General features: G+C 43.9%; 1 protein-coding gene across 2 annotated transcripts in view; it reads left to right on the top strand.

Annotated features, from left to right (window-relative positions):
• Positions 1-14,071, top strand: part of LOC309386163 (cytochrome P450 2K1-like) — a 93,880-nt gene extending 79,809 nt beyond the window's left edge. For both annotated transcript variants that reach the window (XM_081941234.1, XM_081941233.1), the window contains exons 7-9: positions 1,862-2,046; positions 5,946-6,087; positions 13,291-14,071. In XM_081941234.1, coding sequence (XP_081797360.1) covers positions 1,862-2,046; positions 5,946-6,087; positions 13,291-13,475 — 512 coding nt within the window. In that variant the 3' untranslated portion in view covers positions 13,476-14,071. The remainder of the gene's footprint in view (positions 1-1,861; positions 2,047-5,945; positions 6,088-13,290) is intronic.
• Positions 14,072-17,494: the final 3,423 nt, after the last annotated feature.

Raw genomic sequence — 17,494 nt, 5'->3', positions numbered from 1 at the left:
AAAGAACTATCTGTTACTCAAATGTTTCAAGAACTGATGAGGGGGCAGAATGACTTTAAAAAAGAAATGTCAGAGCTAAAAGAAGAACTCAGAGATGTTAAACTTCATATTGTAGAAAATAAACAAAAGATTTTGGTGTTAGAGGAGGGAGCGGCTGGACTGGGGGAAGAAATCAAAACAATCCGGAAGGGAAATGTAGACTTGGAAAACTTTTTGCCAAAAATAGAATTTGAAATAGAATGTCCTTTTTTCTTAGATTCCAGAACCTACCAGAGACAGAAAATGAAGACCTTAAGGATATTATGAGTACAATATTAGCAGACTATATTAAGAGAGAGAAAAATAAGCTGTTGTGGGTTATGGATCTAGTCTATAGGATAAACTCAGCATATGCTAGAAGTTATAATGCTCCAAGGGAGATACATGTTAAATTTCTCAGGAGGACCACAAGGGATGAGGTACTTGGGACCGAAAGGGAGAGACCATTGAAATATAAAGATGAAGGAATCACCATTCTTAAGCAGATTCCAAAAAAGATAAGAGAGAGAAGGAGGAAGTATTCCTCCTTAGCAAAGAAATTATATAATAAAGGAGTCTGGTTTAAATGGTTATTGCCTGAAGGAATGTTGATCTTTTGGGAAGGAAATAGGATTAGAATCAATACAGGGCAGGAGGCGGAAGCCTTCGTCAAAAAAAATTCTCTCCTCCTAGAGGACGAACATAGTGAAGGTGGAGGGAGGGGCAGCATGGTGCAGGAAAAGAAGGAGGGGGGCTGAAGGCTCCTCTGGAGACAAGGAGGAAGAAGCAATATCGAAAAGGCTCAGATCGCAAAAATAAAAATATTTGAAATAAACAGCAATTGGTGATACTCTAGAAAGTGACAAAGGAAAATGAATGAACACATGGTTAGCATTACAGAATAAGATCTTGTTTTCTGCTTATCTTTTGCATTTTGTTTTTAAGATTGTAAAAACTGTGAGTTCTGGATGGGTTACTAACACCAGTGTGGGAGCTGCCAAAAATTTTTGTATACCCATTTACCTTTCCCCATATATGTGTAAAAACCAATAAAAAATTTTGGAAAAAAAAGGAGTAGAATTGTAGAATGTGTTGTTGTCAAAATAGAACATTCCTTTCTAGAAGCCCAAGGTCATCTTTTGTCTACACACCTCAGCACCTGACCAGAACTAGATGAGTGGAGATGCCAGCGTGGCAGAGGAAGAATGGACCATGTGATGAACTTGTGGGTGTGGGGGCAAGTTCATGAACTTTCAACTGGGTGGAAACCCCAGGAAGTTCAGATTTGGGTTTGCAACAGGTGTACCAACTCTATTAATAAATGGGAACTTTTTGAAGAGATTTGCCTTGAACTCTGATTTAGTTTTGGATGATATTTGGAACGCTGACACCTGGTTTTATCCAGTTTATATATTTACTTCAAAGTGACAGCAATAACACCAGAGTGCCAGCAATCTGGATCTGGGTGGTACCTTTCCAGAGGGCAGGCATCAGTTTAAAGAAGGCATGCTTCCTGAGTCCCCCTAGATGCCATTAATTGATGGATACACTTGGGCAATCTCACCAGCATTTGATTTGCATTCAGAATCCTACTAAATTGGTCCACAGGGTTTACATGGAAATAACAAGGAGTGCAAATCACTATCTATTTTGCCAAATTCCTGGCTGGGTATAATGACTGAGTGGCCTGCAAGACTTCCAAATGTACAGCAGACTATAGTAGTCCATTTGTAAATAATTCATGAGTGACTGTCTGAAGGGCCTTAATCCAAGGATTACAGGCAGTGCCTATTGTTTTCATTCAGATTTAAAATGAATCATCTTGATCATTTTGTTTTCCTAGGAAAGGTTCAAGAAGAAATTGCAAAAGAGATTGGTGATATCCCGCCAAGGACAGACCACCGAGCCAAAATGCCTTACACGGATGCTGTAATTCATGAAATTCAAAGGTTTGGTGATATTGTTCCATCCAATTTACCACATTCAACCACCATGGATATAACTTTCAAAGGCTTCTTCATTCCCAAGGTGATCAGTCTAAAATCAATGCATTATATAAAGTAGGTGCTTGGCTTTTGTGTACAACATGGTAGAAAAAAGCAGACCTTAAATAAATGAAATTGGCTAAATCAAGTTATAAAGCCGGAGACTGTTATATTATTAGAACAATTTCCATAGATCCCTCTCTACATGCCAATGGGAGATGATTTTCTTTGGCATCTGGCAATCCCAAACTGCCCTACAGCTTGATATACAAGAGACATTTTCTTCCCTTGTTTCACTCTTTCATTTCTCCCTCTCTTAGTCTACTGCTTTCTACCCCCTCCTTGTCTTCTGTAAGCCTTGAATATTGGTTTTGGGGCCTGAAATTTGATTCCATAAGTGTAAGGAAAAGTGTTTCAATATAATAAAACTCAACTTATTTTTTATTTCATTTTTATTTAGAAAATGTATATAGCTGCCTATTCACTTGCGGTAACTCTAGGCAATTTACAATCAATAAAAATAAAAACATAGAAAAAAATAAAAATAAAATAAAAGCAATGACCCCACTCCAGCAACAGCACACAATTAAATAAGGCATTTGATGGGCTCCCTCGCACTCTGTGTTCCTCAGGCCCGCTGGCGAAACCAAGTTTTCATGCACTTCTGAAAGATTGCCAAACTGGTGGCCAGTCTAATTTCTGCAGGGATGATGTTCCAGAGGGAGGGGGCCACTGCAGATAAGGCCATTCTTCTGGGTACTTCCAGATGTAACTCCTTAGGAGAGGGAACTCACAACATTCCTTGCCTCCCCATTCTAGTGGATCGGGTGGATGTAATCAGCAAGAGATGATCCCTCAGATAACCTGGTCCCAAGCAAATCAGCAACCAATGCAGCTCCCATAGCAGAGGTAACACATGTGCACACTGAGATAAGCTCAAAACCACATGGCCCACTGCATTTTGGACCAACAGGAGCTTCCAGATATACCGGTAATAGTCAAGACAGGAGGTGACTAGGGCATGAGTGACCATGAGAGGAATTGTTGGTCTAGGAAGCGGCATAAATGGTGCACAATCTGCAGATGTGCAAAAGTCCTCCTGGCCATGACTGTTGCTTGCTTTTCAAGCAGGAGTCATGAGTCAACTCCCAGAGTAACCCCCAGATTATCACTGGATCTGTATATGGCACTGCCACCTCATGCAAGACCAAAAGTGGCAATTTTCCATGGAACAAAGAATCCCAAATCCAGAGTCACTCTGTCTTGCCAAGTTTCAGTTTTAACCTAATGCTCCCCATCCAGGCCCTCAGAGGCTCAAGCCATTGTGAGAGGGAGGTCATGAAATCACTTAACTCACCACGGGCTGAGACATTCAGATGAGTATCATCAGCATATTAAGGATCTCTCAGTCCACAGTGACAGGTGATCTCACCCAATGGCTTCATGTAGAAGTTAAGCAGAAGCAGAGAAATTACTGAGTCCACAGGACCCCACAAGCAGTGAATGAGGGCTGAAACTCTCACTTCCTATTAACGCCAACTGAGAGCAGCCACAGAGGAAGGAAGTGAACCAGGATAGCACAGAGCCCCCCACACTTCTTCAAAACTGCTTCAGAAGGATACCATGGTTGATGGTATCGAAGACCACTAAGAAGTCAAGTAGAGCAAGAATTGGTGCACTACCCCCATCCTGCTCCATCCAAAAATCATCAAAAAGTGCAATCAATGCTGTTTCTTTCCCATATCCAGGCCTAAATCCTGAATGGTAAGAATCTAGATAATATGTTTCACCCAGAAACTTATGGAGCTGCTGCTCAACCACCTTTCCCAAAAAGGGAAGATTGGGCACAGGTTGGAAATTATCCAATGTGGGAATCTAGTGATGACTTCTTACAGCCTCCTTAATGTGCTGGGGCATGACCCTCCCCTTCTCTAGGGAAGCATTAATCACCACCAGAATCCACCTGTATGTCACCTCCCAGGAAGCTTTCACAAGCCAGGAGGGCCATGGGTCTAAAACACAGGTGCTTGTGCACATACTCTACAGGATTCTGTCCACTTCCCCAGGAGCAACAGAGCAACCATTCCCAGATAACAAGGCAAGAACCTGCCTTAGGGGCTTCTACCAGACCAGCAACTGTGCCAGCATCTAACTGGGAATGAAGTCCAGTTTAAAAAAATCAACAAATTTGTTAATACACCTCTTCAGGTCGACCTCAGTATGCTCCTTCCCCAGGAGGTTCACCTTAAAGAGGTGATTAAATAAAGCTGGTCAAATTATCTGCAGACTCAATTAGTATGGAGAAGTACTTACCCTTTGCCACCCAAACTGCCATGAGGTAGGCCTTGATAGCAGCTCTTACCTGTGTTCAATTAAGTTCATCCCTTGAATTCTACTACTGGTGCTCTAGATGTTTATTCAAGTCATTTCATCCCTCTCGGTTCCTCTGTAAGCAAAACTAAAAAAGAGAAAAAATGAGCATTGAAAAAACAAACACACATAAATTGTCCCCCAGTTGAATATTGATAAATATATTTTAACAATAAGAGTTTCCCCCTTGCAAAACAGGTCTACAATTTATAAATTTCTAAAGTTTGATTTCCTCAAATAATTAGACATATCTATTTACTGTAAAAAAAAATTAACAGGTAAGCCATTGGACAAAACTAACTTCTAAGCCCTCTGTTAACAATCTATTATTGTATTTTACACACAGAAAGTTCATAAAAACTTTGAATCTACCATAAAACACTGCACACTCTGTTCTGTCCAGGATCAAATGTTGATTTTCAATAATATTTTTTTCCTTAAAATTATCTGAGATTTACACAAACTAGTGCATCTCATTCCCTGAAATCATAGATCTCTGTTGTGAATATTCCCATAGAACTTGCTGTTCAGAAGGGTTTTGTACAAGTTGAACCACAACATCTCTTAACAGTTGTCTTTTGATTGAATATAATATATCTAATCCACAATCTCCCTCATTTTTTAAATAAAGTCCAGTTCATCGCTGATCCATATTGCCATCTGTCAGCCTTTTAAATTCACGTCCCTTTTAGCCTTCTCCAAAGAGCCTACAATTCTCAAACAAAGCTCCTTCTCTTTGTTGTTTTCATTTTTAATATAATCCACATTTTGTTTATACTTGGACTTTGACAACAAAACATAGGCAATTCCTCTCAAGGACAAAAGAAGTAGATGTTCCATTAAAAAATGACCATGAGAAAAATTAAGATAATATTATAGAGAGAATAGAATAGAGAGTAAATAGAAACAAAAGTGAAAATTTCAATTTTTTTTGAAAGAACAAGAAAGATTAAAGATATATACAAAAAAAATATCAGATAGCAACTAGTAAAATGCAAAATCCTTGCAGTAGAAATATGATGCAAATATAAATCAAAACATTTCACTACTAAAGAGAAAGTTTTTGAGCCATTGGTTTCCATGAAGCAAAAGCAGAACTGTTTCGTAACTCCAAAGCAAAGCAGTAAAAAGAGGTTTTAAAAAATTATATTTAGAGTCTAGCAAGGGGTGTGTTTGTAAAATAAATCTGTATACAACCAGATAATTAATTAAACATGTAAGTCAAAAGCAAAAAAAAAAGTGAAGTTTAAAACTGAGGTGCATTTGCTGTGTGCAAAAATAGAGATGGTATGTGTGTGTGTGTGTGTGTATGTGTATATATATATACATATATATATATATATATATATGTATATATATATATATATATATATATATATATATATATATATATATATATATATATATATATATATATATATATTTTGAATATAAAATATTGCTTCAGGACCATTGTTCACTTCTCAATAAACACTTTACAACACTTTACAAAATCCATGTACTAATTTTTATAATCATGCATTAATTGGACATACTTCTTTTCATATCATTCTTTATCTTTTGTTTTTATAGGGCAGCTATGTCATTCCTTTGCTGACGTCTGTGCTCCATGATGAATCCCAGTGGGAGAAACCACATGAATTCTACCCTGAACATTTTCTTGACTCTGAAGGAAAATTTGTGAAGAGGGATGCATTCATGCCATTTTCTGCAGGTAAGATTCTATGATGTCATAGATTATGTTCCGTAAAAGGCAACACTTAATGCCTTGTTTGAAAAAAAACTGATAAAAGAGATCTTATTTTGTCAAAGTTTGTGCCTCATGGACAACATGTGTGGCCAGGCTTGACAGACTTGTATGTTGATTCCCGAGTCTGCCAGTGGATATCCTCGATTCTCTGCATGAGTTACTATTATTCCTCCTGTGTTTAATATCACCATCTCTGCCTCTGTCCAGGATGAGCTTGTCTTTCAGCCTTCCTGACTGGTTGGGGCCTTCAGACAGACACAGACTTTGGGTCTTTTTAGCTCGAACATTTTTATTAGATTTTCTTAAGCTTTTATTCATAGGTCATACCAATATGGTAGAGCACAAAATGTTCCTGTCAGCCTCTGCTTTCCTGCTTGCTTTCGGCTGCCATTGAAATGGGGAGTGGGGATAAAATGGTATTTGGGGTCTCCACAAGGAGACAGAGGTGACCAGCCACTGAGTGGCAGGAAGTTGAGGAGGAGAACCTTATGATGTCTCAGGCCATGAAACTCTTCGAAGAGGCGTGGGAGAGATGATGTTTATGTGAGAATGGTCCTGGAAGAGAAGATCTTCTCCCAGAAACAGAGGAGAGAACTGCAGAGAGACTGGGGCCGCGGATGGTGGTGACGAGCAGGATGAACGAGCCCCAACCCCAGTAGCAGCGGCCGCCATAACTATCCCAAGAGGGAGAGGGAGTCCCCGCAGACGCCGGATGGCCAAGGTTCCTCCACTTGGAATGAAATTCGGTGGGGAGGCAAAAGATTTAGGATTTTTTCTAGTTCAAGTGTGGAATTACATGCGTCAGTTTGGCAAGGATTTGCCTACAGAAGAAGCCAAGGTAAGAATTGTTACCCTGGCATTAGAAGATAGAGCGGCTGCTTGGATGGTTGCTCTGTATAATGCTAATTCCCCCCTACTGAGAGATTACAATTGGTTTATGGCTGCCCTGAGGAAACGCTTTGATGATCCTCTCACAGAGCGAAAAGCCAGAACTAAATTTAAAATCCTCACCCAGGGAAACAGGCCAGTTGCTGAATATACTCATGAATTTCGTGAATTGTCTGTTTATATGAGGGGTTGGTCTGAACAAGCCCTCTTGGATGGCTTCATAGATGGTTTAAACAAAGATATATACCAGAACTGTGTAAACAGGGGGGGAGGCGCACATTGCAGCACTGGTATGAATTGGCAGTGGATGTAGAAATTGATTTGGGCCGAGACAAGTACCAAGTACCGTGATGACAGTGAAAAAGAGAAGGCTACTTCCCCCCCCCCAAGGCCCTCCAAAGAGTTCCAAAAGGAGGGAAAAGTTGGTCTACTAGCAAGCCCCCAGTTATCACCTGTTTTCGTTGTGGGAAGGAGGGGCACATCGCAGAAAACTGCCCGCACTAAGATGGGACCAAAACCTACTACTGGGGGAGAGAGAAAACCAGACAAACAACCCGAGAAAAGAAGGGGAACCACCATGAAAGGGGTGGAGCCGACTACGCAGTTCCATCCCACCCTAAGGGAGGGGAACCATCTTCCTCATCGGAAGAAAGTGAAACCGAATCTGACGATGAACGTCTGGTAAGTCCCCGATCGGGCCTGATGACTATCCCAGTAGAACTAAAAGTGCCCTCTACTGGAGCGCAAGAAAAAATGCTGGCCCTCTTAGATTCAGGATGCACATGTTGCATCGTTAGTCCTGAGGTGGTGGAAAAACTGGGGCTGAAATTGAGAACTTTAAAAGTCCCCATTGCTTTTTGCCAGCTGGACAGCTCAATAGCTGGGGGGAGCCCTGCCCATTTTGAGCCAATAGACATGTGGATGGGAACTCACCAAGAACTATAAGTTTTATTGTCGGCCCAGGAATGGATCGGCCTCTCATACTAGGATAACCTTGGTTATGGAAGTGGAACCCACGCATCAATTGGTGGAAAGGGTGGTTGCGCATCCGATCTGCAACATCTCCTGAGGGTGAGGGGGGACTCCAAAGCCCATTAACGCAAAACCTAACCTAGCAGCCACAGGACAAGAAGAAGTTGAGGGGGAGGAGAAAATCCCAAAAGAATATTGGTACCTAAAGGATGTTTTCAGTGAGATATCCTCTGATAAGTTACCCTCTCACCACGCAACAGATTGCAGTATTGATATCCTCCCGGGGGTGAAACTTCCAAAACCCCAAATCTATTCAATGACCCCCCGTGAAATGGACGAATTACGGAAATTTATTGATAAAAAATTACGAAGGGGGTTTATTGAACCGGCCAGGCCCCAAGTGGCTGCTCCAGTGCTGTTTAGAGAAAAAAAAGATGGCTCTCTTTACCTCTGTGTGAATTATAAGAACTTAAATGCGGTGTCTGTACACAATGTTTACCCCCTCCCTCTGATGAAGGACATGTTGGCCCATTTGGGTAAAGGGAGGATTTTCACAAAATTGGACTTAAGAGAGGTTTATTACAGAGTCAGGATTAAGAAGGGAGATGAATGGAAAACTGCTTTCAACTGTGCACTTGGTTGTTTTCAATTCCGAGTACTCCCTTTTGGCCTACAGGGGGCACCAGCAGTTTTCATGCAACTAATAAATGAAGTTTTGCATCACCACCTATACAAAGGCGTGATAGTCTATCTTGATGACATCCTTATTTACACGGAAACACGTGAGGAACACGTGACATTGGTGCATTCAGTTCTCAAAAAACTCCGTGGAGCGGAGCTTTACACCAAATTGTCTAAATGTGAATTTCATCAGGAAAAAGTTGACTACCTTGGTTATTGCATCTCCCACAATGGCATCGAGATGGGCCCAGCTAAAGTCCAAGACGTTACCAAATGGGCACCACGACCCCCTGCACCCGCAAACAATTGCAGAGTTTCTTGGGATTTGCGAATATTTATCGTCAATTTATTCCATCCTTTGCCAGCATTGCGCTACCCATTACAAATCTCCTAAAGTCAAAAGGAGAGGCCAAACCCAAACCGGGGAAACCATTAAAATGGACTATGGAATGTCAGGCCGCATTCGAAAAACTAAAGCGACTCTTTGCAGCTGAACCCATTTTGAAACACCCGGACATGGATGCACCATTTATCATTCAAGCTGACGCTAGTGATGTGGCGGTGGGAGCAGTATTACTTCAAGCAATCACTGACGGGCACCTGCAGCCTTGCGCTTACATCTCCCGAAAACTGACAGAGACAGAGAGGTGATGGGCTATATGGGAAAAGGAAGCTTTTGCAGTCAGGTGGGCTTTGGTGACCTGGCAACATTTCCTTGAGGGAGCTAAACACCCTTTTGAGGTGTGGACTGATCACAAAAATTTGGAAGTGTTAAAGACCCCTCGAAAGCTGTCTCCTAAACAAATGCGCTGGGCGCAACATTTCAACCGATTCAATTTCACCCTAAAGTACATCCCTGGAGGGAAGAACTTTATGGCGGATGCATTATCCAGACTCCCACAATACAACAGTTCCAAGTTGAGCATGGTACTTTCAGTCATCCCAGCAAAAAGTCTTGCTGCTCCAATGGTTACCAGAAGCCAAAGTGACCCTAAGTTGGAGGTCACAACAGACCTCATCTGCAAACTCAGGGAAAGCCTTGAGTCCGACTACTGGTTTAAGGAACATTCAGATGAATGCACCATGAAAGATGGACTGGCTTGGATAGGAGCTAAATTGTATGTTCCTGCAAGCATGAAGTCTTTGGTGCTACAACGAGCTCATGATTCCCGCATGGCAGGGAATTTTGGGGTTGTGAAAACTCTGCATCTCATCAAAAGACAATTTTGGTGGCCCTCTTTGAAAAAAGACATTGAATCATATGTGGCCAGTTGCCCTGTATGTGCTGCTGCTAAGCAACCTCCAGGGAAGTCCCAAGGCCTGCTTCAAGGTGTAGCCCGTCCTGAATCCCCGTGGAAGGAAATATCAATGGATTTCATTGTCGAATTACCTGAGAGTCAAGGAAATACCGTGGTCTGGGTAGTCACGGACTTGTTCTCTAAACAAGTTCATTTCGTGCCTTGTTCCAAGATCCCTTCAGCTAAGTCCTTAGCTAAATTGTTTATTACACATATATACCGTTTGCATGGAGTGCTGGAGTGTATAATATCAGACAGAGGGGTACAGTTCACCTCCCTCTTCTGGAAGGAGTTTTTGAAGTTGATTGGTCCACCCAGGGGTTAAGCTCCGCCCACCATCCTCAGATTAATGGAGCTTGTGAAAGGACTAACTCTATTTTGGAGCAATACCTCCGGTGTTTTATCAATTATCAGCAAGATAATTGGACTGAACTGTTACCACATGCTGAAGTAGCATATAACAACTCTGTGCACAGCAGCACCGGTTTCACCCCATTTAGACTTGTCTTTGGGCAGGACTTTGTGCCAATCCCAGAATTGCCCCATGAAAAACCACAGTCTTGTCCCTCTCAGAGTGGAGTGACCAGCTCCAAAAGGTTTGGCCCATAGCCCAAAAACGTTGGAGGCTGCTCATTGAGCACACAAGAAACAGGCTGACAAGAAGAGGGCGAAAGAGAGGGAGTACAAGGTTGGAGATCAGGTTTTTCTGTCTACCAAATTTCTCCAGACTACCCAAAAATCAAAGAAATTGGGGCCTAAGTATGTTGGTCCATTTCCTATTGTGAAGATCATTAATCCTGTTTCTGTAAGGTTGGAATTGCCAAAGTATCTCAACCGTATTTACCCTGTGTTTCATGTTAACCTTTTGAAATCAGTGCACACCTCCTCTGTTCGGGCACCCATACTGCCACCTCCTGCCCCTCTTCTCATTGAAGGAGAGCAACATTTTGAGATCAAAGACATTTTGGATTCCAGGAGACGTAGAAATCAGGTTCAGTATCTGGTCTCCTGGAAACATTTTTCCCCATCTCAAGCTAAATGGGTTGATAAGTCCCATGTTAGAGCTCCTAGATTTTTGCGGAAATTCTACTCTACCTATCCCGATAAGCCCTGACTCATATTGCCATACATATGTCTAATCTGTCTTGTTCCTGTTTTCTCTCTACGTTTTTTTCCAGGGGTGATGTCCTTTCCTGGTGGAGGGCCGGATGTTAGCCTCTGCTTTGCTGCTTGCTTTCGGCTGCCATTGAAACAGGGAGGGCAGGAGATAATATGGTATTTGGGAGGGGAAGCTTCAGCACAGGAGTGAATGAAGAAGGGAGTGATTTTTCTCACCATCTACTGCGCATGCTGCAGATAGTGGAATTGCCGCCAAGGCCAACCAACCTAATGATGGGTTTTGAAGCTGCAGCCCACATGACACTAAGGGGTGTGCGGATTGGACTGGGGGTTGGGGTTACTAGGGGCAGGGAGTTTGGTCACATATTGATATCTATGATTACGCACGCTTTTGCCTCAGATCTTGCTTTGCTAGCTGCTTTCTACTCATAACCAGTAAAAGTACTCTTAATTCTGGAAAAATGGAGGTGAGTGGTTTCTTTCTTGGTTACTGATGGAGGCTGCCCTGACAGTTCCCCCCAAAGCCGATACTAATCCTGTGAGAAGAGTAGTGCTGGGAAGAGAGGTTTTTTTCAGTATGGACTCCAAACTGCCTGTCCACCCATCCCCCTTTCTGTGATGCTTCAGACCACAGCTAAATGTAGCTGCAAACTTTGCCATCTGTTTGATGGGTAAGGATTTGAATACAACTCAAATCAAATCATTTTAGCTGACATGTCATCCCATTGCTTCCCAAAGCTGCCCTTATTTTCAGAGCAAGACACCCTCAAACATTAAGCAATGTGGCATTTAAAAAAAAAGTTGTAGGGCGGTGGGGGCTTCTCATTTTGACACCCAACCCTCTGCCTTTGCCTGTACTCCATTGCCTCTAACTCTACTCTCCACCTATCGCTACCCCTCTCCCCATTTGGACAGCCTGCTCACTCATCCCTCCAGCTTTCCATCCAGCACCTGGAGCGAATTATCCCTGCAGCAAAATTTTGGTGTTTAGATGTCCTGCAAAGAGATGGCAGCAGTGAGTTGGCGGTTGTGAGAAGGCTGCCCCCAGATGACCATGTTGAGCTCACAGTGTCATTTTTGACTCTTTTGATCATGTGATCATGAAGAACCTGCAATGGTAGTAAGTGTGAAAAATGTTCACTTTTTCATAGTGCCATTGTAAGTTCAAAAGGTTACTAAATGGACCTTTGTATATCAAATATTACCTGTAATGGCACCAGAATGAAAATATAGACAAATATACCACAATAGGATAGTTAATAGAATCCTTTTTAAGAAGACTTTCTCTGAAGTTTTCTCTATTCCAAGAACTAAATTTTCCCCAAAGAGAATTAGATAAGCAGAAGGGTTGTCTTGGAGAGACCTAAAATCTTCCATGTAAAGTTATTTTGGATTATGTCCAATTGAACAATAACCCACTCATCCCAACACATATTTTGTTGGGAATATATATCTGAGATATCACCTTGCTCCATAATATATTAATTGTCTTCCCGTGGATTCACAAACTTAAGGATATTGCCCATGCCTGTTTTCCTTCTGCAGGACCAATAAAATGTGATACCTAGTTCTGTCATAGTTAAAAGAGGGGCATTGCTGCATTTGTTGGCATTGATTTCCCATATTTTTGACATTGTCTTCAAATTCAGAAATATGCTGCTATTTAGTGGTTTGAAAAATGCAGGTCCTCAGTTTACAACCACAATTGAACCCAAAATTTATGTTGCTAAGCAAGACAGTTTTAAGAGACTTTTGCTCCATTTTACAATCTTTCTTGCCATAGTTGCTAAGTGAATCATTGCAGTAGTTAAGATAACAACATGGTTATTAAATGAATCTGACCTCCCGGTTGACTTTGCTTACTAGAAGGTCAGAAAAGGTGATCAGATGAAAACATCATTAATATGTTGATAAGCATCTAAATTTTGATCTCATAATCATGGGGATACTACAACAGTCATAAGTGTGAAAATGGTCACAAGTCACTTTTTTCAGTGCTGTAACTTTGAACAGTCACTGAACAAACCATTGTAAGTCGAAGATTGTCTCCATTTCTTTAAAGCATTTTACTTCTATCAATATCTTTGATCTGTCATTGTGTACCTGTGTGCTGATCTTTCCATAGCCATAGGACATTGAGAAAACCTGTGAAATAGTTTTAAAAAAACAATAAACCAGCATTGTTTTTGTCATTTCTGCTTTCTTCTAGGTCGAAGAATGTGTGCAGGTGAGACCCTTGCCAAAATGGAGCTCTTCCTCTTCTTTACGAGCCTCTTGCAGAAATTTACCTTCCAGCCACCCCCAGGAACATCTAAAGATGACCTGGACCTGACCCCTGTTGTTGGATTTACCTCCTCTCCCATGCCTTACAAGACCTGTGCTGTATTACGCTGATATGACAATATATACATTACCTATATTACAACATATGTATCAGTTATAAAATGTACCTATATATCTATATCTAGCTAGCTACATTTATCATGTAAAATCTATCCACCTATCCATCCACCTATCCATCCATCCAACCATCCATCCATCCATCCATCCATCCATCCATCCATCCATCCATCCATCCATCTATCTATCTATCTATCTATCTATCTATCTATCTATCTATCATCTATCTCATTTTCTCAGCCTTGAAATGTCTTCAGTTTGACAGAGGCAAAATTTAACAATAGAATTCAATACTGTATAGATTTCATGTGTTATTTAGAAGATAAATGGAAATGATCTATAATCTCATGAAATGTAGATTCTGATAGGGAAGAATAATAGGGAAATCATGAAAAGCAAAGTGTTTTTTCTTAATTTAAGACCACTTATTTCCTTTGCTTTTTACTATTTTTTGTCTTCAACTTTCTGTTTCTGTTTAGAACTTTTTGTCTCTTTTGCTTTAATTAAGAAATGTAATTCTACTTACATTTTAAAAAGCAGTATTTTTTTCTGCAATAGTCCTTAGTCAATTTATATATTTGCTTGTACATCACCCAGAGTCCCCATGAGATGGTCATGGGAAACTTTAAAAATTTAGTCAATAAATAATATTCAACTGAATATATTAAATTGTTCTGACCCCCCTTCCTCCGTTGCCCACACAGAACACACACTCCAGAACAGTACAAGGGAACAAGGTTTATTGCACAAACAGACAAGAGGTTCCATGGCAGCAAGCCACCAAGACAAAACTCACAGGAACAGAACACAAAAGCAGCTATCCAGCTTGCCAGGATTCCAGACTAGAGCTTCTGGCATAAGTCTTCTGTTGACTGCTGCAAAGGGCGTATGCAAAGTCAACCCTTTTATAACCTGGAAAGGGCGCCTCCCAAACAGCAGCTGAGAGCTCTTTACTGCCTATAATTATGCCCACGCTCCTTGCGTTTATGGGCGTGGCAGTTACGGGCGTCCAGAAACTCCCTACTGAGTCCTGAGTCACTGTCACGTGACTCTTCCCCGCTGCTCCAAGGCATGGCATCGGGAGCCCCCCTCCTCTGGCTCTCACCACTGCTCCATGCCTCAGGCGCCTCCTGGTGGCCGACAAGACTCTCGGATCCCTGCTCAGCATCCGAATCCAGTCCAGGGTCCCCCATCTCCTCTGGAGCTGACTCGTAGGGACCCTCACTCTCAGAGTCTGGTGGCAACGGCAACAGCAATGGCTGGGCCACAACACTATCCCTCACAGCAAGGCCCTTCCCCTGGGCCTGACGTTCGGGATGCGGTCGTGAGGGAAATTGTACATGATAGGCCCGCACCAAAGCTGGAGCATGCACAGCCGTCACATCGGTCCAGGTTCCCTCATCCGAGTCCTCGTCCGCCCAGTCAACCAAATACTGGAACCGACCCTTGAGCTATCTCGAGTCACGGATCCGGGTCACTCTGTGAGATGGGGGTGTGTGCACCTCACGCGACGATGGCAGGGGTGAAGAGGGACGTCGGAGAGGACAAGCCGACCGTTCAGGGATCAGGAACGAGCGATGGAACACTGGGTGTACTCGCATCGAGCGCGGGAGGGTCAGGCGATAAGCCACTGGATTGATAATGGCCTCCACAGGGAACGGCCCAAGATACCGGTGGACCAACTTCCTCGTAGGCCGGTGGGATGGAAGATGCCGTGTGGACAACCACACGCGATCACCCACGACCAATTCCGGCACTGCACGGCGAGACCTGTCCGCTACTTGCTTGTAATCCTCCTTCGCCTGATTCAAATAGCGGCGCACCATCTGGTGAACCGCCTGAAGCTCAGAGAGGAAATCCTGCGCTGCTGGGACTGGAGAGTCCACTGGGGTGAGAGGGAAAAAACGAGGTTGGTACTCGACGTTCGCCATGAAAGGCGTCGTCCATGTGGAGGAGTGCTGCGAGTTGTTGAACGCAAACTCTGCCACGGCAAGGTACTCCACCCAATTGTTCTGCTGCTGGTACATGAAGCAGCGCAGATATTGTTTCAGAATCCCAATCACCTTCTCCGTCCCCCCATCGGTTTCGGGATGGTGCGCCAAGGACAAACAAACTTGGACGTCAAGAGCAGCCATCAGCCCTTTCCAGAACTGGGCCGTGAATTGTGTACCACGATCGGAGATGACCCGGGCAGGTAGGCTGTGCAGCCAGAACACGTGCTGGATGAACATGCGGGCGGTGGCGCGGGCTGTCGGCAATCTCCGGCAGGGGATGAAATGCGCCATCTTGGTGAGCATGTCCACCACCACCAGGACCGTAGTGAAACCGGATGACGGAGGCAGTTCCATCAAGAAGTCCATGGACACAGCTCCCCAGGGTCTGTCCGGGGTCGGCAATGGCTGTAGCAAGCCTGGAGGAGCTCCCGTCGCTGATTTGGCCTGTCGACACTGCACACACGACGTGACGTAAGTCTGCACGTCGTGTCGCAGGCAAGGCCACCAAAATGTACGGGAAACCAGGTTTGAACAGGCCGAAATGTCCCGCTGCTGGAGTGTCATGACACTGGGAGAGAACCAATCCACGGAGCGGTCCTGCAGGCACGTAGAGCCGATCCCGATACCTCAAAAGGTCCTCGTCAAAGGTCCACTGGGATGTCGGCCCTACCTCTGCCCGCCGTTGTTCCACCCACTCGTCGTTCCGCTGCGCATCCCGTATCAACGACGGTAAATCCACGGGTTCCTGGATTGCAGCAAAGGACTCGACGGGTAGGACCATCCGGGGGGAAAGTGAATCAGCAGGGTCTGAGTACTCCGGCTTTCTAGACAGGGCATCTGTCCTCTGGTTCAAGGCACTGGGGATATATGTGAACTTGAAATGGAACCGGGCAAAAAACAGAGACCACCGGATCTGGCGTTGATTCAGCTTCCGCGCTGTTGTCAAAAACTCCAAATTCCGATGGTCTGTCCGGACTTCGACCTGATGCCTGGCCCCCTCCAGGTGATGTCGCCAGGCTTCGAACGCCGCCTTGATAGCCAGCAACTCCTTCTCCCAGATGGTATAATTGCGCTTGGAAGGATTGAGTTTCCGAGAGTAATAGGCGCAACGGAAAAGGGTGCCATCAGGGGCATGAGCCTGCAATAACACCGCCCCCACCGCGATGTCAGACGCATCCGCCTCGACTACAAAGGGGCGATGGGGATCAGGGTGTTTCAAGATCGGCTCCTTTGTAAAAGCGCGCTTCAAGGCCACGAACGCTTGTTGTTCCGTGGACCCCCAGTGAAACGGCACTTTCTTTTGCAGGAGCCGAGTGAGGGGCGCGGTCAAGAAAGCAAAGCCGGGGATGAAGGACCGGTAATAGTTGGCAAACCCGAGGAGTCTCTGAACGTCTTTCATCCGCCGAGGAGATTGCCAACTTTGTAACGCCTCCACCTTGCCTGGCTCCATCGCAATTCCTTCAGGGGATATACGGTGCCCCAGGAACTCGATGGTGGTCTGCCAGAACTGACACTTCTCTAGCTTGGCAAATAAGCGATGCTCTCAAAGTCGCTGCAAGACCTGACGCAAGTGCTGTTGATGATCCTTCCGAGACGTGGAGTAGATCAAGATGTCGTCCAGGTAGATGACGACAAACTGATCCAAAAGGTCCCGAAAGATATCATTCATAAAATGTTGGAAGACAGCTGGGGCATTGGTCAACCCGAACGGCATGACTGTGTACTCAAAATGTCCTTATCGGGTGCCAAAGGCTGTCTTCCATTCGTCCCCCGCCCTGACTCGGACCAGATTGTAAGCCCCATGCAAGTCCAGTTTTGTAAACACCGTGGCCTCCCGGAGCCGCTCCAACAACTCGGGAATCAGAGGCAACGGATAGCGATTACGGATCGTGATGGCGTTCAAGCGCCGGTAATCGCAACAAAGTCTTAGATCCCCAGTCTTCTTTTTGACGAAAAACACCCGGGCAGACAAGGGCGAAGACGAAGGCCGGATAAAACCCCAGGCAAGGTTCTTGTCAA

The sequence above is a fragment of the Natrix helvetica genome (assembly GCF_964273705.1).
Source record: "Natrix helvetica genome assembly, chromosome: 2".
Classification (NCBI taxonomy): Eukaryota; Metazoa; Chordata; class Lepidosauria; order Squamata; family Natricidae; genus Natrix; species Natrix helvetica.
Note: the sequence above shows the minus strand (reverse complement) of the source record. Positions and strands in the feature narration are given on the sequence as shown.